Genomic DNA, 23,444 nt, shown 5'->3' with positions numbered 1-23,444 from the left:
GTCGCTATGAGTCAGAACCGACTAGATGACACTTAACAACAACAACAGCAAATGATAGGAAAGTCCCTAGTGGGTGCAAATGATTGCACTGAACTGCCCTGGTAGCATAGTGGGTCATGTGTTGGGCTGCTAACCACAAGGTAAGCAGTTCAAATCCACCATCACTCCACAAGAAAAAAAGATGAAGCTTTGTGTTCCCGTAGAGATTTATAGCCTCAGAAACTCTACACATGGTCGCCAAGAGTCAGAACCAACTCAATGACGCACCACCACCACCACCACTAACCTGAAGTTTGGTGGTTCAGATGCAGCCACAGCACTGCAGAAGAAAGGCCTGGCGGTTGGCTTCAGTAAAGATGACAGTCAAGAAAACCCTCTATGGAGTAGTTCTGCATTGTAACAGAGCAGGTCGCCATGAGTCAGAACCAACTCGATGTCGGTAGATTTGGTTTTAGTTTTTCTTTTTTTTTTGATGAGTCTTCAGCTGGGTTTATTCTTGATTCTTAATGTAGATTGGTAGTTCTCAACCTCAGATGCACAGTCGAATGACTTGGGAAGCTCTGGAAAACCCCCCAAATCTAGACTACACCATAGACCAAGACCTGGCAGTGTTTTGTCATGTTGTGCATAGGGTCACTGTGAGTTGAAACCAACTCAACGACACTAGTCATCAAAGACCCTATGTAGTGACCAGCCACCCAAGGGGCATCTCCATGTGCAGAAGAAAGAAGAGTGATGAGAAATGGTTTTAGTTTTTAAACACTAGGGCCCCACCCTGAGTGGTACAAACAGCTAACGTTCTTGGCTGCTCACTGAAAGGTTGGCAGTTCGAGTCCACCCAGAGGTACCTTGGAAGAAAGGAAACTTACTTCTGAAAAATCAGTTGCTAAAAACCTTGTACAGTTCTGCTCTGACAGACTGGGTCCTTAGAGTCAACTCATTGTTATTGTTAGCAGCCACTGAGTCATTTCCAACTCATACTTGGTAAATGGTAACTGTGTATATCTGAGGAGCTGGGGTACAGGCACCATGACAGAGGTTGGTACCACAGCTAAGAACACTCCATTAACTGCTCACCTGGTCTTTGTGTTGAGATAAACAACACTGACCTACCCCTATCCTTCTGGACATACCTGCTCCATAGTCCCTCCCAGGAGACAACCAGCATGGTCACAGGGGACACAGTGTGCCTCACTGAGGGCGAGATGCTACAGGATTTTGCAAAGTCAGTTTTAGCCCTTTTCACTGGAGTGGCACTGCGGGATAATGCACTGGACAGCAAGGTTGGTGATTCAAACCCACCAGCCACTCGTTGGAAACCCTATACAGGGTTCTCTGTGAGTTGGAATTGACTCAACGGCACTTAGCCACAGGACTCTGGGTGCGGCACTGTAGGATAAGCACTCGACTGCAAACTATAAGGTCGGTGGTTCAAACACAACTGCTGCTCATTGGAAAGCCTATCCAGGGTTGCTATGAGTCGGAACTGACATGACGGCCCTTAGCAACGACAACAACACTGGATTTTAAGTGACTAACTCTTGTTTGTAGTTTCCGAGTGCGCTTCACCAAGTAAACAGTGTCATATGCCTTTTGGATGAAGCTCTCTCTGGGGTTGGCATGTTTGCAAAATGTTAGATAATTTCTTCTGGCATTTCTCTCTCCATCAGGGCCTGGGGAAATCATAGGTTTTCATGCTGAGGCAAACTCAGTAAGCTGAAATATGTGTGAAATGAGATGGAATGTTTGATTTGGGTTGTAGAATTTCCTTTAGTGTTATACAATGATGCCTTAGTTACTTCGTTGTATTGGAAAATGAGCTATTTCATAGGACCAAAGCTTAGCAATAACTGAAGTTTTCTCACATCAGCTCCAAAATGATTTTTTTTTAACTTTTTTTTTTTTTTTTCCCAATGGGAGTCTTCCAAAAATGTATCGAGTGCTCTGCCTTCTAAACAGAAGTCAACTTTGAAGGGTTAACATGCATGGTGTTTTTCTATGTAGCTGACAACAGGATTTGGCGCTTGACCCCTTTGATTTACCCCTCATCCCTGAAGGGTAGGTACTATCTTGAGGAAACTGAGGCTTGGAGATGTTAAGTAACGTATCCAAGGTTACATAGGTGGTTGCTATGAACTCATTCCAACAGTTGGTGATCCCTCCCGGATGACAGAACGAGATGTCACCCTATTCCACACCATTTTCATGATCATTGGTACATTTAAGTTCATTAGAAGCGATGCAATTTGGAATTGTACCCAGGTCTGGCAATTTATGCTATTATTTAATATTCTTAGCCAACACTATAAGTCAAAGGCATCAGTTCTTCTTCGGTCTTCCTAATTAAGTTTCCAACTTTCATATGCGTATGACGTGAACACACATACTTTGGTTTGGGTCAGTTGCACTTAAGTCTCTTCAAAGTGCCCTGGTTTGGTGCTATAGGATAAGCACTGGACTGTTAAACCACAAGGCTGGCAGTTCAAACCCACCAACCATTCTCAGAAACCCAATAAAGGGTCCCTATGAGTTGAAGCCAATTTGATAGCACAAAATAACAACTACTCCGCAACCTCTTAAGACATGGATTCATTATTGGAGAGCATTTTGGTTCATAAATGGCCCTGTTAACTATTAATCATCAAAGTATGACTCTGGAGCATCTGTACATACATTTAGAACAGGAGTTGTATGTAGGAGAATCACTGGACTGCTAACCACAAGGTCCGTGGTTTAAACCCACCAGTCACTCCTTGGAAACCCTACACAGGGTTGCTATGGGTCAGGACCGCCTTGACAACACTTAACAACAAAGGCATCCATTATTCTGAGCATTCCTTGGGTCCTTTTAACGAAGTAGTACCCAGACTACCACATAATTTTGAATATTCATGAATATTCCTTCACTCAGCACACATTAATGAGCACCGACTCCCAGAGGAAAAGGAATATGAGGCATTCGTCTGCCTTCAGGGAGAGCTCATTTCAGAGAAATGCCAGTGGGGACAAGATGTAAAATTGCCAGACTCGTGTCCAGGAAAACCTTGAGGGAGTGATGTTCAAGCCCACCTTGTAAGGAAGCTGGCCTTTACTATCCTTTGTGGATGACCCGATTGAATAAAGACCAGGTTGAGTTAGATACTTCCTTGACCCCAAAGAGGTCAAGGAAGAATGGGTAAGGTGGGATCCAGAAATGGTTTAAGTCATCTTTCTTGTCAAGAAGCCATGGCCAGATGCTAATGGGCACCCAGTGACATTGAGGAGTTTGGTTTGTATAAACCATTGTGTGAACCTTACTTGGTGCTAGTTATGATCGAGTTTTTTCTTACTCGTCGTGACCCCATGTATAGCAGAGTAGAACTGTGTGCTCCACATTGGTTTCAAGGCCGTGGACCCTGTAAAAGCAGTTCACTAGGCCTGTCTTCTGAGACATCTCTGGGTGGGTTTGAACTGTCATCTTTCAGCTAGTAGTCAAACACTTCACTGTATCACGCAGGGATTCCAAACCATTCTTGCTATTGTTATTAGATGTTGTCGAGTTGGTTCAGACTCATAGTGACTCGATGCACAACAGAATAAAACACTGCTGTCCTCCACTGTCCTCATACTGATCCTATGTTTGAGTTCATCATTGTGCACACTGTGCCAATCCATCTTGCTGGAGTCTTCGTCTTTTTGCTGACCCTCTATTTGACCAAGCATGATGTCCTTCCTTCTCCAAGGATTGGTCCCTCCTGATGACATCTCCAAAGTACAGGAGACAAAGTCTCACTATCCTTGCTACCAAGGGACATTCTGGCTTTACTTTTTCCAACACAGATTTGCTCCTTTTCTAGCAATTTATGGTATATTTAATATTTATGGTATGTTTAATATTTATGGCATATTTAATATTCTTTGCCAAGACCAAAAGTCAACGCATAAATCATGGTGATTGAAAATACCATGACTTGGGTTGGGCACATCTTAATTTTCAAAGTGTATCCTTTGCCTTTTAACACATTAAAGAGCTCTTTTGAAGTAGATTTGCAAATTGCAGTACCTGGTTTGATTTCATGACTGTGGGTTCCCTGGGCATTAATTATGGATCCAAGTAAAATGAGACTCTTAACAATTTCAATCTTCTCTACATTTATTGTGATGTTGCTTATTGGTCTAATTGTGAGGATTTCTGTTTTCTTTGTTATAAGGTGTAATCCATACTGAAGACTGTATTCTTTGATCTTCATCAGTAAGCGCTTCAAGTACTCTTTGCTTGCAGCAAGAAAGCTTGTGTGAGCTGCAGATTGCAGATTGTTCGTGAACCTTCCTCTAATCTGATATCTCATTCTTCATATAATCCAGTTTCTCAGATTATTTGCCCAGCATACAGAGGGATATGTAGGGTGTAGGGATACAACCCTGATGCACACCTTCCTAATTATAAATCTGGTAATAGTCTCTTGTTTGAATGAACACCTCTTGGTCTACATACAGTTTCTGCAGGAGCACAGTTTAGTGTTCTGGAATTCCCACATCTTCACAGTGTTATCCATATTTTGTTTATCACAAACGTAGCTGAATGCCTTTGCCTAAACCATTCTTTGATGATGGCTAATTGAAAACAGAAAGTGTGTTTGAACCACACCAGGTGGGAAAAACAAAGGGTGTTCAGTGTGATGCATTTCCTCACATGATTAGTAAGAGGGCGTTAAATGTTTTTCCCAATGGTAGTTAAAAAATAAGTAAATAAAAGTGTTTGGAGAATTGCTGGCACCATATGGTTTCTTAAGGTGATGACTTTGATATATTTTGATAATTTTCTTATCTAAAAAGTTATGTTTTCATAGACAACACCTAGTAACCAAGATGTCTTTGATTTTTGAAACAGTCTAGTATTCCACCTACATTGTACCATTTCTCTTCTTCAAATATAATGTTATCTATTGCTGTCATGGTGCTACGGGTTAATGTGCTGGAATGTAAGGTTGGTTTGAACTGCCAACTCGGCAGTTCAAGCTTACCTGTCACTCTTCTGAAACACTATACAGGGTCACTATGCGTCAGAACCAACTAGATGGCACTGAACAACAACAGCAATTGCTGGTTTATAGTCACTGCTGTGGGGGCCATTTGTGGGCCAGCACTGGTGGACATGAGGACTGAGTTGTGATGGTTGGTTGTTTTGAGACCTTTTAAAAGAGATTTTATTCTCTTGTGTCTGATATATATATTTACCATCAACTAACTCATGCTAGAATGGGGGTGGGGGCACAGTGGATCTGCAAGATAAGAACTGGACTTCAAATCACAAGGCTGGCAGTTTGAGCCCATTAGCTGCTCTGCAGGAGAAAGATGAGGCTTTCTGCTCCTGCAAAGATTTGCAGTCTCGGAAACCCTATATCGATGGCTCTTGACAATAAAAACAAGTGCTAGAATGCCTAATGACCAAGCAGTATGTGCTTATAAAGTATGGGTAAGCACATCTTGAGAGAGGATAAAGGAAAGATCTTTTGAATTAAGAAGTAAACTCCGTAAGTGAGATTTTAACTGCTGAAAAGCAAATGTCTGCTTCTTTGCAAATAGATCCTTGACCTTTGCCATATTGGTGGCATCTATGTTGTAATTAAGTGCCATTGGGTCGGCTGCAACTCATAGCCACCCTGTATAGGGTTTCTGAGGAGCAGCTGGTGAGCTTGAACTGCTGACCTTCCTACTCAAACCAACTTTGCAGTCCAGCGCATTAACCCACAGCGCCATACATACCAGGATTCCTGCAGAAGTCAGCTTATTATTAGGTGGCACTGTGGGTTCAAGGTTGGTTTGAACAGCAAAGTTAGTGGTTCAAGTTCACCAGCTGCTCCTCAGAAACCCTATACAGGGTCACTATGGGTCCAAACTGACTCGATGTCACTTAACAACAACAACCCCAGAAAGGGAGGGAGAGGGGAAAAGAGGCAGGAAGGGAGGGGAGGAGGAGAGCAAGGAGGGTAAAGAAGAAGACAAAGTCAGGACTTCTCTTTTGGACCCCATCTGAATGTCTCTTTTCTCCCACTTGCCCTTCACAGCGGGTTAAACTTCATTGACTTGATGGTGCGACAGGGGAACATTGACAACCCCCCCAAGACACCTCTGGTGCCGGGGTTCGAGTGCTCTGGGATTGTGGAAATGCTGGGGGACAGCGTGAAAGGATACGAGGTAATGTTTGACTCCGGACATAACGAGTCTTTATTGGGAATCCACTGAGATCGTACTGGTGTGCTGTTGTTGTCTTATTTGGTTTTTATTAACCGTGTTTATCATAATAGGGCTTTCATATACACAACGCCCACCATGGGTCCTGCGTGGTTTGTTCCTCACAACAACCTAGTGAGGTGAGCAGGGTAAAGCAGGCCTATGCATTCACATCAATAAGACAAAATAAAACAAAAACGAAGTCACTGCCATCAAGTTGATTCTGACTCATCATGACCCTAGAGAACAGAGTAGAACTGAGCCATGAGGCTTCCAAGACTCCTGGTGGGACAGCCTAGGATCAGCAATGGACTGTGAACCATGAGGTCGGTAGTTCAAACCCACCAGCTGCTCCTCGGAAACCCTCTACAGGGTTGATATGAGTTGAAATTGACTAGCGGCATTTAACAACAACAACAACAACAACAAGAAGTCTTCAAGCGAGCAGATAGCTTCAGCTTTCTCCAGTAGAGTGGCTGGTGGGTTTGAATTACCACTCTTGTGTTTAGCTACCCACCATGTAACCCAGAGAGAGCATCACCAGGGCTCCTATGTCCACATTATGCATCAATTACAGCAGAACATTTGGGTTTGAATGAACTCAATGTGCATGCCCTTTCTCCCACCCACAGCTCCCATTTCTTTGTGTTACCTCAGGCCCCCAAATCTCTGAAACACCCTAGTCAGGGTTACTATAAATTGGAACCTACTCCACGGCACTTAACAACAACAACATTATATAACTTAGTTCTGTTAAGTATCTTATGTGACTGCTGTGTTTAAGGGATCATGTGTAAATTACTGTGTCAGCCATCGGGGAACTGATGAGCACATAGGGTTTTATTATATTATCCTGATGACTTTCCTTGAAGGAATCGTGTATGAATAAATGACTGTACCAACCACTGGGTAAGTGACATTTTTATAGACAGAATATCTTATAACCAAAGGGTAGAGATACGAGAGAGATTGAAAAAGTTTGCAGGAAAAGTGAAACGAAAAGATTGTGGATTTTTTTCGTGAACTTTTAAAGCCCCCTCGTATCTGGCATGGGGACTAAGCCACAGATGAGTGCCGTTTTGGGTAAGGCACATAGGGTTTGATTATATTACTCTGGAGACTTTTGTACATGTTCACACTTCCCCTTAGTGAACAATAAATAAGTAGATGGAAAGATGTATGGGCCTTTCATTATAATGCAAATCAATGCAAACTGGGTCTATAAAAATTGAAAAAACAATGGGCAAATCGATGGCACAAAAGTGCAGTGGTTTGGAATCAGAAAAACCAATGCAAACCAGGTATAAGGGCTCTAGCTGAAGCTAAGTACTTTCCTAGGGAGGAATGGAGGCCGGTTGACAATCGAGAACCCACTGAAACTAGAAGCAGGGGTTGTTGTTGTTGTTGTTATGTGCCGTGGAGTCGGTTCCGACTCATAGCGACCCTGCACAGGGTTTCCGAGGCTGTTAATCTTTACGGGAGCAGAATGCCTCATCTTTCTCCCGCGGAACCTCTGGTAGTTTCGAACTGCTGACCTTGCGGTTCACAGCCCGATTCGTAACCACTACGCTACCAGAGCTCCTTAGAAGCAGGGGTTAAGTTCTCTTTTTTTTCAGCCTCGATAAGCACTGGATAGCTAACTGCTACGTCATCGGTTTAAACCCACCAGCTGCTCCTTGAAAACCTTACACGAGGTCACTGTGAGTTGACACTGACTAGATAGCACTTATCAGCAATAACGTAGTTTACTAGGATCATGGTGTGACTCTGTAGGATAAGCACTGGACTGTTAACTACAAGTTTGGTGGTCCAAACCCACCAGCCCCTCCTTAGAAACCCTATTGTTGTTGTTGTTAAGTGCCGTCGAGTCGGTTTCAACCCATAGCGACCCTGTACAGGGTTTCCGAGGCTGTAAATCTTTACAGGAGCAGAACGCCTCATCTTTTTCCCGCGGAGCCTCTGGTAGTTTCGAACTGTTGGCCTTAAGGTTCGCAGCTCCTTTAGAAACCCTATATAGGGTCGTTATGAGTCAGAACTGATGATGGCACACTCGTCTGTCAGTTTGTCATACCGTGGTGGCTTGTGAGTTGCTGTGATTCTGAAAGCTATGGCACCGGTATTTTAAATACCAGCAGAGTCACCCATGGTGGACAGGTTTCAGATGAGCATGCCAGCAGGCCCTCTTTGATGATGTGTATTGTGGGGTTAATGCGCTTCACAGCAAAGCCATTTGAACTGAAAGGTCGGCAGTTCAAGCTCATCAGCTGCTCCTTGGAAACCTTCTACAGAGTCGCTATGGGTCAGAATTGACTCCATGACACTTCACAACAACAACTGTACTTTATTTAGCCAACCATTATAATACATAGTTCTATGAATAATGCATAATCACATGGAATCCTTTGTTTATATGTCATTTCCCCTTATAATGAACCTTTGGTTTGGCAGTCACGTCTACCCTCTGATTTCATATCCCACCACCTTGGAGTGGATTCGGACTCACAGCCACTCCACAGGCCAGAGCAGAACTGCCCCCACAGGCTGTCCAACGCTGTCATCCTTACAGAGCAGCTGGTGGGCTTGAACCACCAACCTTTTCATTAGCAGCCCTACACTACCAGGTCTCCTCTGATTATGTGCATTTTCCCATGTTGTTGTTGTGATGTGCTGTGGAGTCGGTTCTGACTCATAGCGACCCTGTACAGCATTTCAGAGGCTGTAAATCTTTACGGGAGCAGAAAGCCTCATCTTTCTCCTGTGGAACAGCTGGTAGTTTCGAACTGGTGACCTTGTGGCTTGCAACCCGATTCGTAATCACTACACTACCAGAGCTCCTTTTCCCATAAGTAGGATTTATTATCAGATCCTCGTGTGGTGCTGCGGGATAATGTGCTGAACTGCGAGGTCGGTTTGAACCAAGAGGTCAATGGTTCACACTCACCAGCCGCTCCTTGGAAACCCTACACAGGGTCGCTATGAGTCGGACCCGACTCGTTGGCACTTCACAACAACAACAACACTTCACACTGGCCTCCTTATTGCCCTTTTCTCAGCCTCCGTCTTTCCAGTGACTTTCAGCTGCACAAAGAAAAGCAGCCACCACCATGTTTCCAGTCTAGGAAACCGGTCCTGGTACGCCCTCTGTAATTCTGACGGAAGATTTTCAGTCATTTTGGAGATGAAATTCCACTCTCTGCATGCTGCGTAGAGGTCGTGGTTTGATTGATTACAAGAGTGGCTTGGGGACCCTGTCGCCAGACGCATGCAGCCCTTTGTGCTTATTCTTCCGGGACTAATTTCTTTTTCTTAGAGAATCAAATAATGAGGGGACTTGTTAAGAAAGAAAGAGAAAGAGAAAGAGAAAGAAGAAAAGGTGTCTGCCTCCAGACCCAGGCTGAGCAGCTTTTTCCATTTTGATAATGTGTTTGGGATGACAGTACCAGTTGGATGGGAAGCCAGGGAGCAATCAGCTCTGTATTGGTGGCTGGGATTGTCGCAGTCCAGGCAACTAGAGCACAATTTTCATGGTACTGTGTGTAGGCCCTGATGGTCATCAGCTGCTCTGTGCTCTTCAGTCTGCAAATTTAGTGAGAAAGAGAATGTTGGTATGGGACTCCTGGTTTGGCTCTGTAGGATCAGCACTGGACAGCGAACCGCAAGGCTGGCAGGTCAAACCCACCAGCAGCTCTTCAGAAACCCTATCCAGGGTTGTTATGAGTTGGCACCAACTTGAGGGCACTTAACAACAACAACAACAACAATCCTCTCATATTCTGGACATATTATCAGGAGGGACCAGTCCCTATAGAAGGACATCATGCTTAGGAAATTGGAGGGTCAGCAAAAAATGAGGAAGACCCCCAACGAGATGGATTGGCCCAGTGGCAGCCACAACAGGCTCGAACATAACAATTGTGAAGATGGCGCAGACCAGGCGGTGTTGCGTTCTATTGTGTGCTTGGGGTTACTGTGAGTTGGAACCAACTCCACAGCACCTAACAACAACTATAACAACAACAGCATCCTCTGGCTACATGCTGCCTGTGACATGATATTCCCAGCACTGACCACTTACTTGGTCTTCAGCCCGTCCAGGGATTGGGGCAGCCCAGCGGTACAGACTGTCCTGTCTATTAGCTTTTCTTAGCTGCTTTATAACATATTATTGCTGACGCTGTTAAGTGCTGTTGAGTCTGTTTTGACTTGTAGCAACCCTGTACAGGGTTTCTAAGGAGCGGCTTGTGGGTTTGAACAGCCAGTGGATAAGCTGCTCTTGATTAACCTATGGGTTGTGAACTCTGAACCAATTTACTCTTTTAAAGAGCTAACATTTATTATTTCCCCATTTTTGTGCACCATGCTAAGTTCATTGTAGGTATATTATGTCATGTAATCTCCCCTGTGTAGTCAAGGTTACAGTCCATCTAGGAGCACGTTGGAAGAAAGGCCTGGAATTCTGCATCTGAAAACTCAGCCATTGAAACCCTTAGGACTCACAGTTCTGCTCTGACACACACGGGCCACTAGGGGTCAGAACTAAGGATGGCAACTGGTTTATAGTCTTCGTAATCATGTTTGGTAAGATGGAGGGTCAGAGAAAAAGAGGAAGATCCCCCAACAAGATGGATTGGCCAGGTGGCAGCATCGATGGACTCAAGTGCGGCAACAGTAGTGAGGTTGTTTTGTTCTGCTGTGCATAGGGTCGCTATGAGTCGGTGCCGATTCGATGGCACCTAACAACAACAACAACAGTGGAGTCCTGGTGTGGTGCTGTGGGTTAATGCACCAGACTTCAAAGCCATTTGAAATGCAAGGTCAGCGGTTCAAGCTCACCAGCTGCTCCTCGGAAACCCGATACAGGTCGCTATGGGTCGGAATAGACTTGCCAGCACTTAACAACAATAGAAAAACCCTTCATAATATTAACTCCATTTTAGAACTGAAGAACTGAGGCATAAAGAGTTAAATGAATAGTCCCAGAACTGGTCGTGTTTCCTGTAGTCTTAGACTCGCATAGTGGCTCTGTGGAACAAAGTCCTACCAATCCAATTCCGTAAGAAATACAGCCAGGAAAATCCTCTGAGTTAGTTCTCCATTACAGGGGTCTCTAGGGGTCGAAAGTGACTCAGCAGCACCTGATAACACGCGTCATCGACTCTCCAGCTGTAATTAATGAATCATTCGTGTATCTGAAGTTAGGGCACCAATTGCTGTCTAGTTGCCTCCGACTACTCTCCAACCCCATGTGTGCCAGTCTGAGGGGGTGACTATCTGAGCAGTCTGAAGTCGGCTGGACCTTGGAAGTGGGAAGACACGAAGGCAGGAGGGAATTGGAGCCACAGACAAACATGCAGATAAATACAGGCAATGACTTCTACCTGCTAGAAGAGGGGACGCCTGCTTTGGTTTATGCCAAACTTGCCAAAGTCAAGGAGGAGAGATGGAGTGTTCCTCGGCCAGCTCTCATATGACCACATTGATTAAACCACTTGACTCTCTCAAAGTGAACAAAGTAGACTCAGCTTTGCCTCTGAGTTGGGCAGTGGAGCCCCCGGAAAGCTGTCTGCTTCTGTGAGTTCTGCTGTCTTTGCTGCTAGGAGGAGATGTCCTAGATGAATCAGAGGTGTCCAGGTTCCCTGGGAGCACCGTGGATTCCTTCTCCACTTGCTTCTTCTTTGGTTTTTTAATGTTTTGTTGTGAATTATGTGATAATTTACATGAGAGAACATTAGTTTTACATTCATCCTATCATATATCATTTCATTGCCATGGTTACAATCCCCTCCATGGATCATCAGCCAAACAAAGGGTATACACTACAAGCCTGCCCCTGGTTGTCAGCATACAGCCCCTCTCCCTCTCTGGGTCTAGAGTTCCCAGCCGCTTCATCTCTCCACATCATTGTCTCTGCCTGCATCTCAGGCATCACTGCTTCTCTGGGTTCTGCTCTCTGCTCTTCTCCCTTGATGGTCCCAGGGACCTCTGCTCCTAGACTGCAAAGTTAATCACTCCCCTCCTTGCTACAAAACGTCTCCCTTTACATTTCCAACCCTCACAATCAGTCCTGATAACAATTATTTACTACTGTATCACAAGAGACCTATCCTCATTTCCTTTCATCAGCCCCGCCTAGACAGATTGGATACTACTCAGTGGAAATTCTACCTTCCTCCGTGCCCTCTGGATCTAGGTTCCCTCTTGAAAGCTTGTAAGTCAGTCACTTCTTGCCTTTGTACCACCCCACCTCCCCACTTTCGGTAGCCAATGTTCAAGTTGCCCATCCCTGTCTACCCTGTGTATGGAGGGGGTGGGAGTGATCCTCACTATAAAGATTTGTTCCCTCTTTTGAGCTATCCAGTTGCTTCTTCCACCTGAACTCCCCATTACCCAGGTCTGAATGGGGTCATGGTCAGTCTGTTGTCCACCACATCTCCTCCTGGCTAAGAAGACATCTAGCCAGTAAAGACGCTGTGCCATCCACACACTGAAACCATGGCAGATCTCACTCGAAAAACCTGACAAGCCTCCCGCCTTCTAGGAAACTCATCTCTTGATCCTATGCACACTCCTCACTACAAAATGCAGAAGGGAATTACACTGTCTTTGGATCGACTGATGCAATATCACCATTATAGCTCCATATCTTGGGAATAAAGCCTCATGCCTTTCTTAAATGGCTTCTTCTCTAGGTGAGTCTTGACCCTGAGCTCAATCATTCATAGTGATAGCTACATGAAATTTTCATGGACTATGGACTATGGACTACGGACTTAAAATACGTACTGATGAAGCTCAAAGAGCACAACCTTTGGTATGGATTTCATCTCAATGTAAAGAAAAGAAAAATCCTCACTACTGGACCAATAAACAATGTTCTTGTCAACAGAGAAAAGACTGAAGTTGTCAAGGACTTCATTCTTCTCGGATCAACTATCAACACTCATGGAAGCAGCAGTCAAGAGATCAAATGACATATTGCATTAGGCAAATCTGCTGCACAAGACCTTTCTAAAGTGTTGAAGAGCAAAGAAGTTAAGGTGTGCCTGACCCAAGCCATGGTATTTTCAATAACCTCATATGCATGTGAAAGCTGGACAATGGATAAGGAAGACTGTAGAAGAATTGATGCTTTTGAGTTTTGGTGTTGGAGGAGAACATTAAAAGTGCCATGAGCTGCCAAAAGAACCAAGTTGGTTCTGACTCATAGCAAGCCTGTATAGAGTTTCCAAGGAGTGGCTGGTGAGTTTGAACCACTGACTCTCTGGTTATCAGTCCAGTGCTTATGCTACAGCACCATACCTGGAGTCCATAAACCAACATGAAATGAAGACTTCAGAGTTCAGGACCTTGTTGTTGTTGTCAGCTGCCATTGGGTCCACCTCTGACTCATGGAGAGTTCATGCACAGTGGAACAGAATTCTATGGGACCCTGTACAACCCCATGATGGCTGTGGATCAGACCACTGTGCTCCATAGTTTTCATTGGCTGACTTTTGGTAGTAGATCACCTGACCTGTTTCCTGCTACATTATTGGTGGTGGTTGTGTAATACTGAGCCGAGTCCAACTCATAGAAAACCTGTAGAGGATTTCTTAGGCTGTAAATCTATAAGAAAGCCTCATCTTTCTCCCTTGGAGAGACTGGTAGATTCCAACTATTGACCTTGAGGGTAGCAGCCCAGCTCATAATCCACGACAATACCAGAGCTCCTTATTGTTGTTGTGTTGTTTAGTGTCATCAAGTTGGTTCCAACTTATAGCCACCCTGTATAGACTTTCCAAGGAGCACCTGCTGAGTTTGAACCTCTGACCTTGCAGTTCAAACCTCCTTATTAGCATTCAGTAAATGGTTATTTTTCTCTTGTGATCATTTGGTATGTATAGAAAACCTCTTGTGTGGAAGAAATGAATTCCCCAGCCAGGACATACACCCTTAATCCTAATGTGAGGATTAACATCCCCAAGAAGACTTTAAGGAAGAATACAACTTGATGAGTTGAAAAGGTGGTTATGAAAGAGCGGCAGAAGACTGTGGACTATTTTTCTATCTTCATTATTGTTATTGTTAAGTGCCATCAAGTTGGTTCCAACTCATAGCCACCCTGTATAGCGTTTCCAAGGAAACTCTTGGGAACCATTCCAAGGAGTGAATGGTGAATTTAAACTGCCACCCTTGTGGTTCAAACCGACCTACGGTCAAGTGCTTTATCCCACAGCACCACACCAGGATGTACAGATATTTCCAGGCTTCTTACTACCACCTTAATGATGTCCAGAATTCAGGGAGGGGACGGACCCACAGCTAGCTTCCCATGCACTGGGGAGATGGGATCCTGATGAAGGTAGGTGGTCAGGAAATAGAGAGGTGTTAATGTCCAGGAAGTCATATTCTGAAACTTCTGTAGCAGGGGATTTAGTCACTGTAAATATGTAAACTCAAGGTCTTTAAAACAAATCTATAAAATGCTGGGGAATTTGGGTAGGGGTTCTCAGTGTCTGAGTTCAGAGAAACAGTGATGTTTTGGAACATGGACAGCTCTGATACTTCAGCCCATCTGTGAATCCTGCTATGAGTTCATCGTGTTCACTAATCCTGTGCTTCCCTGTGCCCAGATCGGCGACCGTGTCATGGCCTTTGTCAATTACAATGCCTGGGCTGAGGTGGTCTGCACGCCGGTGGAGTTTGTCTACAAGATCCCAGATAACATGAGCTTCTCGGAGGCCGCCGCGTTTCCCATGAACTTCGTCACAGCTTACACGATGCTCTTTGAAGTGGCCAACCTCCAGGAAGGGATGTCTGTGCTTGTGCACTCGGCTGGAGGTGGAGTGGTAAGTGGGCTTTCTGTGAGTCCCTTCATCGTGAACATGAAGGTGGAAACTCCAATGGGTGTGGACTGTTGTCTAGCTAACAATGTGATTTGTTTGTGAGCTGTGTCCTATAGTCAGAGTGATCTCGTTGTGATCTGGTGGGGTGTACATCTTTGGTGGAGCACACAGAGATGACTGAGTTGGGTTGTTGTTGTTGTTGTTTGTAAGTACTATCCAATTGAGCCTCAAAAATAGATTCTTCAGAGTTTGGGATGATGTCCAGAGTGACATATGAGGGCTCAGGGACCCTTAGAGATGGTTTCTCTTGGGAAGCATTCTCAGTCTTGGTGTATCAGAACTTTCTCTTGTTAACCCCTGTATACATAGAGCCCGTAACATGGTATTTATTCAATAACATTTGTTGATGAAGTTGGTTGAGGGGCCAACCAATTTCTCTCACTGAAATTCTGGGCATCATTAAGGAGGTGGTAAGAGGACTGAGCACTACCAGTAAATAAGTAATTAAGGTAGAAAACTGATACACAGCCTTCCTCCACATTTCGTCTGATCAACTTGGTGAACTCTTGTACCAGTCCTTCTGAGATGCCTCCCAAGTCCTAAGCTCCCAATACTATTGAAAGTGCCAAAGTGGTAATGGTTTACATTTTCAATAAATCACTGAGGACTTAGGAATGCTTCTGAATTAGTGACAGTCTTATTGACTTGTGTTCCGATGTGTTTTCTTGAGGAGGAGATAGGTGGTTGGAGAGTATTCTAGCACACTGAGAATTATGTAAACTTCTGTACGCCCATGAGACTGGTTGGATATGGGAAATGTCATCTCTCCAGTGCATTTCCCAGGGAAGAAAACAATGTCAGTAAAAATGACTGCTCTGGTGTTCGGGAATGGCAGCAATGGTTTCCATGAGTTTGATGAATCTTTTCAGTACACATGAGGGGTGGGAGCCCCAAAGAGTAGAGATATTCCATTATTGTTTAATTCCGTTTCTCCATGATCTTTGGGTAACTCCCTGGTATTGCATGCTTACTACACAGCAAGCTCTTTGTGGCCAACTAGGGCTTGAGTAGAACTCTGGTCTTTCAGATAGAGGGCTATATTGTTCATTAGGAGTCCCTGAATAGCACAAAGGATTAAGCACTTGATTCCTCATTGGAGGTTGGCAGTTCAGAAGTGCCTGGTGATTCACTTCCAAAAACTTAACCATTGAAAACCCTATGGACCAAAGTTCTACTCGGACACACATGGGGTTGCCAGGAATGAGAATTGATTCATTTGAAACTGGTAACTGGTTGTTGTTCATTAATTCATTAACTATTTCTTGAATGTATGCCAGATTCTAGGCTCTTAGGATATACAGATCAATAAGAGAAGGTTTTGATATACCATCTGGGAAGGTCTGAAAGGTTCTTAGTGTGGGTGATCCTGTGGTTTGATGGTTGGGTCTGCCTCAAAGAAGGTTTTGTTGGCGATTTTGCTAATGTTGAGTTGTTTTTAGTTGTTTATTTTTTAAACATGTTATTGTGAATTGAGTGAAGGTTTACAGACAAGACCATCAACTTTACATTCAACAACTCATACACTTTGTTTTGTCTCACTGATTACAAGTCCCTCTATGCAACAACAGGTATCCCATTTCCTCTCTATTTCTATTCCACCCTCCTTCCCATCCCTTCTCAACTCTGTCCTTAGGTAAATGTTGCCCTTCTGATCTTGAATGATTGACCATTCCATGGTGAGCATAACTTACTAGTGTTGTTGTCCCCCCTGTATATACTTATCTACTGCTTGGCTAAAGACTGGGCCACGAGGGTGAGTTCTATTACAGACCTGAAGGGTGGTCGGGGGCCATAGTTTCAGGTCCCTCTAGTCTCTCTCTGACCAGTAATTTCCTTCTTCTTTTTAAAAAAAGTCAATTTTAGTTTTGTTCCATATTTTCGCCCTCTCTATCTGGGATCTTTTAATGTGATCCTGTCAGAGCAGTTGGTAGCGGTAGCCAGAAGCCATGTCGTTCTGCTGATCTCAGAGTCATGGAGACTGATGTTCACATGTTCCATTAGAGTCTGCTGAGCTAATGAATTCTAAGCATCTTTCTTCTGCACATGAGGAAACCAATAGCTGCATAAGGTTGAGTTTAGTTTTGCTTTGAATTTCTGCAACTATCTAAGCCTTTATGAAATATAAAGTGCATCTTGGTTTTCCCTCTCTGAGAAGACAAGTTCACCTACAAATGAGTGAAGGCACAGAGACGCAACATTAGAAGAGGGCTATATTCAATCACTTTAGTAAATTTGCTGATGTCTTTTGACCATGAGTGAATACATCAAAAAAGTTAAGCGTCCCTTAGGAAAAAAAAATAGATTTCACTTCCAATGAATCTGCTAACAGCAAGCAAGTCATTTAGAATGCTGACATTTACGATTTTAACGTGCTCAGAATACAAAATATTAGAAACATGTGTTTTCTTATCATCAACATAAGCTCCAGTCTGTACAGGGAAGTGGAACTCAGCCCTGCCTAGACACACTGTTTAAACATCAGCAGTGACGATGGTTCAATTGATGTTTCTATGTTAATTTTTTTTTTCCCACATGAGTTTGTACCTGAATCAGAGAGGACTGTATCAAGGGTATGTGACTTACAAAAGAGAATAAATGAGGAAATAGCAAAAGTGTTTGCCTGTCTTAGGCTAGGGTTAGAAATACATGTACTACAACCAAAAGGAAAAAAAAAAAAAATGACATAGATGAAGTCACTGGTGAAAAGGACAATTTTTGTTGTTGTCATAAAGTGCTATCGAGCCAGTTCTGACTCATAGCGACCCTGTATTGGGTTTATGAGGAGCGGCTGGTGAGTTTGAACCACTGACTTTGCAGTTCAAAGCGACCTTGAGGTCAAGTGCTCATCGTATAAGTTGGTATAGATAATGCAAGCTAGGAGGCCATCATGTTTTCTTAAACAATTCTGGCTCTGAATTTTCTAATGTTGTTATTCATTGCCATTGAGTCAATTCCAACTTATAACAACCCTACAGAGACAACAGAAGGAAACGTTGTTCGGTTCTGCACCATCCTCAGAAATGATCTCTCGGACTGTCCTTCACTGAGTCACCATCAAAAACAAAACAGAAGAGCCCAGACTCAGTACTGTTGAGTCAGTGACCACTGCTAGTGACCCTCTTGGACAGAGGAGGACTCCCCACAGGGTTTGACAGAAGCAGATGGCTGCATCTTTCTCCTGAAGAGCTGCTGATGGGTTCAAACTGATGATCTTTCAGTTAGCAGTCAAGTGCTTTATTACTGTGCCACCAAGGCTCCTAGGAAACACCATCATTAATCACAAAACGAAGATTACCAAAATCGACCCCATAACCCAAAATGGGAATTATCTTTAGCTCTTCTAAGAAGCTCTGTAGCATAGTGGTTACAAGTCGGGCTGCTAACCTTAAGGTCAGCAGTTTGAAACTACCAGCTGTTCCATGGGAGAAAGATGAGGCTTTCTGCTCCCGTAAAGATTTCCAGCTTCGGAAACCCTATGCAGGGTCGCTATGGGTTGGAACAGACTCCACAGTATACCACCACCACCACCATATGCTACAGGTTTCCAAAGCCTGTGGTTCATTCAATATTTCGTTTACTCATAGCTGTTGTTGTTGTTGTTGTTTTTAAGTGCTGTTGAGTTGGTTCTGACTCATCATGACCTTGCAGTGTAAAGGTTGCAAGTCGGGCTGCTAACCTCATGGTCAGCAGTTCGAAACTACCAGCCGTTCCATGGGAGAAAGATGAGCTTTCTGCTCCCGTAAAGATTTATAGTCTCAGAAACCCTATACAGGGTTGCTATGAGTCGGAACCGACTCCACAGCACATAACCACCACCACCATAGGGTTTCCGAGGAGCGACTGGTGAGTTTGAACTGCCGACCTTATGGTTTAAGCTGACTTTGCAGTCCTGTGCTTATCCTATAGCACCGCAGCAGGACTCCTATGACTTGTAGATCCAATATTCAATATATTATATGGAAAAGTTACTAAAATTGAAATGCTAACACTGTAGAACACGTTGTTGTTGTTAAGTGACATCGAGTCAGTTCTGACCCATAGTGACCTGTATAGGATTTCTGAGGAGTGGCTGGTGGGTTTGAGCTGCTGACCTTTTGGTTAGCAGTCCAGTGCTTATCCCACAGTGCCACACCAGGATGCCAGTACATGTCTGGTGAGGGCCTACTCACTACGCCCAACTGCGAGGCCTATTCCTTCTTGCACTCTTGTCTGACTTTCCTCGTCTGTGCAGTGAGAATGCAGTCAGGGCTTGTCTTCCATGGAACTTGTGAACTTGGAACAGTGCTTTGCATGTGATGGTGGTGATAGTGATTGTGTGCTATCAGGTTGGTTCCAACTCACGGTGACCCACTTACAGAGTTTCTAAGGCTATAAATCTTTATGGGAACAGAAAGCTTTATCTTCTACCTATGGAGTGAGGGTTCAATTGAAACTGCTGAACGTGTGCTTAGAAGTCCAGCTTGTAATCAACTCCTTTACATGTGATTGTTGTTGTTAAGTACTGCGGAGTCAGTTCCGACTCATAGTGACCCTGCACAGGGTTTCCGAGGCTGTCAATCTTTACGGGAGCATAAAGCCTCATCTTTCTCCCATGGAACGGCTGGTAGTTTTGAACTGCTGACCTTGCAGTTAGCAGCCCGATTCGTAACCACTATACTCCTTTTGCATGTGATAAAAACCCAATAAAATGCTTTATTAGAATTTCCCAGGTTAAAGTTTCCTTGTTGATTCTAAGGCCATAGGACTTGTTAGTTGTGGGGGTCAAATTTGCATCTTCAAATCCAGGGTTAGAAACGGCCAGTTTTGTGCTTTCTGTACTGCACCTCACCAATGGCCTCAGAGACACCACCAGCAGCCCACATTTCTTCTGTCTGCCTGACCTTAGAGCCTGGACTAAGGGTGAGTTTTCCCTGGCAAGATCTTCCAGCCCCCAGGGACTTGCACACATAGGAAACCTTGTTGTTCTTAGGTGCCGTTGAGTTGGTTCCGACCCACAGCAATCCTACGTACAACACAACAAAACATCACCCAGGCCTACACTATCCTCACAATGGTTTCTGTGCTTGAGCGTATGAAACACATCCTCTGAAAATGTAGAAAACAAAACACTTTGTCATCCCAGCATGAATAATCGAGGGGGAGGAGTGTCACATCCAACAAGTGGCTCTACTCTGTGACCCGCATGGGGAGATTAAACCCCAGTAGGGGTGACGGGAGATAAGAAATAAAAGAAAGATACAAGACACAATTGAAATAAGTAAAGTTGGAACCAGGTGTGATGCAGGATTCTGATAGAGATACTGTGGATCCGACCTAAGTTCAGCACATTTATTATTATATACACAAATCAAAGGAGGTTCTGGGGGCAGGGAAAAGAATGTAAAAAAATCTGGTGTTATTGATGCATACAGCAAGTGGGACTTTATCAGAAGAATGTAGTTGCTAGGGAAACAGAGATAGGGCAGCTAGATGTTTATGCAGACTAAACTGAAGCCCATGGCTGCATACAAGGAAAGACTTTGCAAATTCCTTGTTCCCTGAGGCAGGCTCTTTGCAAATTCCTCAGGGGGCAGCCTGACCTGGGAACATCCGGTTTTCTGGACCACAGCTGTTTGGTTGCAATCCTTCAGTTAAACTGCCCCCAAATCTGAGACCTTCTGTTTAGTTGTTCCCAACATCTCCATCTCTGGTTAAACTGCCCCCAAGTCTGAGACCTTTGGCTCAAATAGCTCCCAACAGAGGGTAACCACATCTCCCCAGTAGCGGAAGAAGGGCTAGCCTGGAGACTCCCTGGAATGGTTAAGACTGGGGCTGCAGCTGTGGATGCTGTTAAGAAAGGCCCTGGCTGTCCTGCATGTCAAAGATTCATCTAAGACAGCTCGTATGGCAGTACCCCCACTTCCCTGGTCCCCAAAACTTGAGATTCCGAAGTCCTCACACATCAGCAATATGCCCCGGGTTATATAAACACATACATATACATCTTCCAAGTCAGGTCTGTGTCTGTGAAAGACTCACTTGATCTTTATTCTAGTTACTTTCAATCCCTCTAAATTAAGTCACGACTGTATCAAAGCCAGTTATGCATCCAGTTGAGTCCTGGTATGGTGCTGTGGGTTCATGCGCTGGACAGCAAAGTTTGTTTGAATCACAAAGATGGCAGTTCAAGCTCACCAACTGTTCCTTGGAAACCTTATACAGGGTTGCTATGAGTCGGAACCGACTTAATGGCACTTAACAGCAACAACACGCATAGGATTGCTATGCACAAGTTCAACAGTTCTTAATCATCTGCTGCTTCTTGGGAAAAAGATGAGGCTATCTGCTCCCATAAAGACCCGCAGCCTCAGACATCCTACAGAGCATTGCAATGATTAAGAATTGACTTGGTGACAGTGTTTTGGTTGGTTGGTTGGTTGGTTTTTTGGTAATTATAAAGGTTGAACTTGGCCTCTGAAACAGGATTCATTCATTAATGTTAGTTGAATAAATAGATCAGTTCACAAGAGGGTAATAAGACCTAAAAGATTGAATGTCTCCTTACCATACTTTTTCAATGAAATACATTTTCTTCATGTCAATTCTGACTCATAGCAACCCTATAAGATAGACGAGAACAGCCCTATGGGGTTTCCACGACTGTAAATCTTTATGGAAGCAGACTGCCGCATCGTTCTGCAGAGAGACTGGTGGTTTTGAACTGCTGACTTTTTGGTTAAGTGTAGCCAAGCACATAATCATTGTACCAGGTGTTGTTGTTGTTGTTAAGTGTTGTTGAGTTAGTTCTAACCCATAACGACCCTCTAGAGGGTTTCCAAGGAGTGACTGGTGCTCTTGAACCAGTAACCTTGCAGTTCAAACCAACTTTGCAGCCTAGCTTATTAACCCACAGTGCCACACCAGGACTCAGTAGATACTATTTTATCCCCCTTTTAACTTTAGGAAACTGAGGGCCTTTTCTTTTTTGTTTGTTTGTTTCTGCAACTTACATAAATTGGCTCATTTTCTACTACTGAGCTACAAGCTCTAGGTCTATCTATTCTTTGTCTTTAAAAAAAAAAAAAAAATCCTCAGTCCTTGGTAACCCACTAATCTACTTTTGTTTCTATGCCTTTGCATACCTTAGATAGTTCAGATAAGTAGGATCACTAAACATTTATCCTTTTGCATTTGACTTCTTTCACTTCGCATGATGTTTTCAAGGTTCATTCATGCTGTAGCGTGTGTCAGAATTTCATATCTCTGTGTGGATACCCCATTGATATACGTATGGCATTGTGTTTATCCATTCATCTGACGACAGAACTGGGACTGCTTTCACCATCTGGTTCCTGTAAATAATACTGCCTTGAGCAGTGATGCACATGGTCTGAGTGCCTGCTTTTAATTCTGTTGGGTTTTTATCCTAGGAGTAGAATTGTTGGATCATGTGATAGTTCTATGGAGTTCTGGTATGGTGCTGTAGAACTTCTAACAGCAAGGTCAGCAGTTCAAACCCACTGGCTACTCCTTGGAAACCTTACACAGGATCACTATGAGTTGGAATCAACTCGATGGCACTTAACACCACTACCACCAACTTGATAGTTCCGTGTTTAATCTTTTGAGGAACCACCAAACTAATTATCACAGTGGCTGCACCATGTTATAGTCCCACCTTCAGTGGACCAGTATTTCCATTTCTCTACATTATCGCCAGCATTTTCTTCTTCTTTTTTTTTTTTTAAAGCCATCTTTGTGTGTGGAATGAAGTGGGATGAAGTGGTATCTCATTGTGGTTTTGATATTCAGCCCTGGTATGGCACTATAGGATAAACACTGGACTGCTAACCAAATGGTTGGTTGGTTAGTTCAAACCCTCCTTCTGCTCCTTGGAAGCTCTATACGGGGTCACTCGGCATCGGAACTGACTCCATGGCACTTAACGACAAAAATGACTAATGAAGTTGAGTGTCTTTTCATGTGCTTCTTTGTGTATCTTCCATGGAGGAATGACCATTCAAGTCCTTTGTCCATTTTTCAGTTGGGTGTCCTATCATTTTTAAGTACTTCTTAAGCCGAGCCTGTGTTTTTAAGTACGGACTTCTGCTGACAGGTAGGCAGTGCTGAGAAACACCTGTGGATTTCACTCCGCGGGCGTGGTAGGTGAGCTTTCTTCTTGGAGCTCTGCAATAGTTGAGGCACCCTCAGGATGAGGGGAGGATGCTCCACAGACACGGACATTTTCAAGAGGGCTCAGATTTAGCCCAAGGAGCTCTGGTAGCGTAGTGGTTACGAATCGGGCTGCGAACCTTAAGGTCAGCGGTTCGAAACTACCAGCCGCTCCGCGGGAGAAAGATGAGGCTT

General features: G+C 44.0%; 1 protein-coding gene across 1 annotated transcript in view; it reads left to right on the top strand.

The window, feature by feature from the left end:
* The window catches only part of VAT1L (vesicle amine transport 1-like), a 183,128-nt gene that overhangs the window by 34,818 nt on the left and 124,866 nt on the right, over positions 1–23,444 (top strand). Inside the window, exons 2-3 of the mRNA XM_006860149.1 lie at positions 6,048–6,177; positions 14,826–15,041. Of these exons, the coding sequence (XP_006860211.1) occupies positions 6,048–6,177; positions 14,826–15,041 (346 nt within the window). The remainder of the gene's footprint in view (positions 1–6,047; positions 6,178–14,825; positions 15,042–23,444) is intronic.

Source organism: Chrysochloris asiatica, unplaced genomic scaffold, assembly GCF_000296735.1.
Source record: "Chrysochloris asiatica unplaced genomic scaffold, ChrAsi1.0 scaffold00037, whole genome shotgun sequence".
Taxonomy (NCBI): domain Eukaryota; kingdom Metazoa; phylum Chordata; class Mammalia; order Afrosoricida; family Chrysochloridae; genus Chrysochloris; species Chrysochloris asiatica.
The sequence above is the reverse complement of the archived record's forward strand: the minus strand, read 5'-3'. Positions and strand labels throughout refer to the sequence as shown.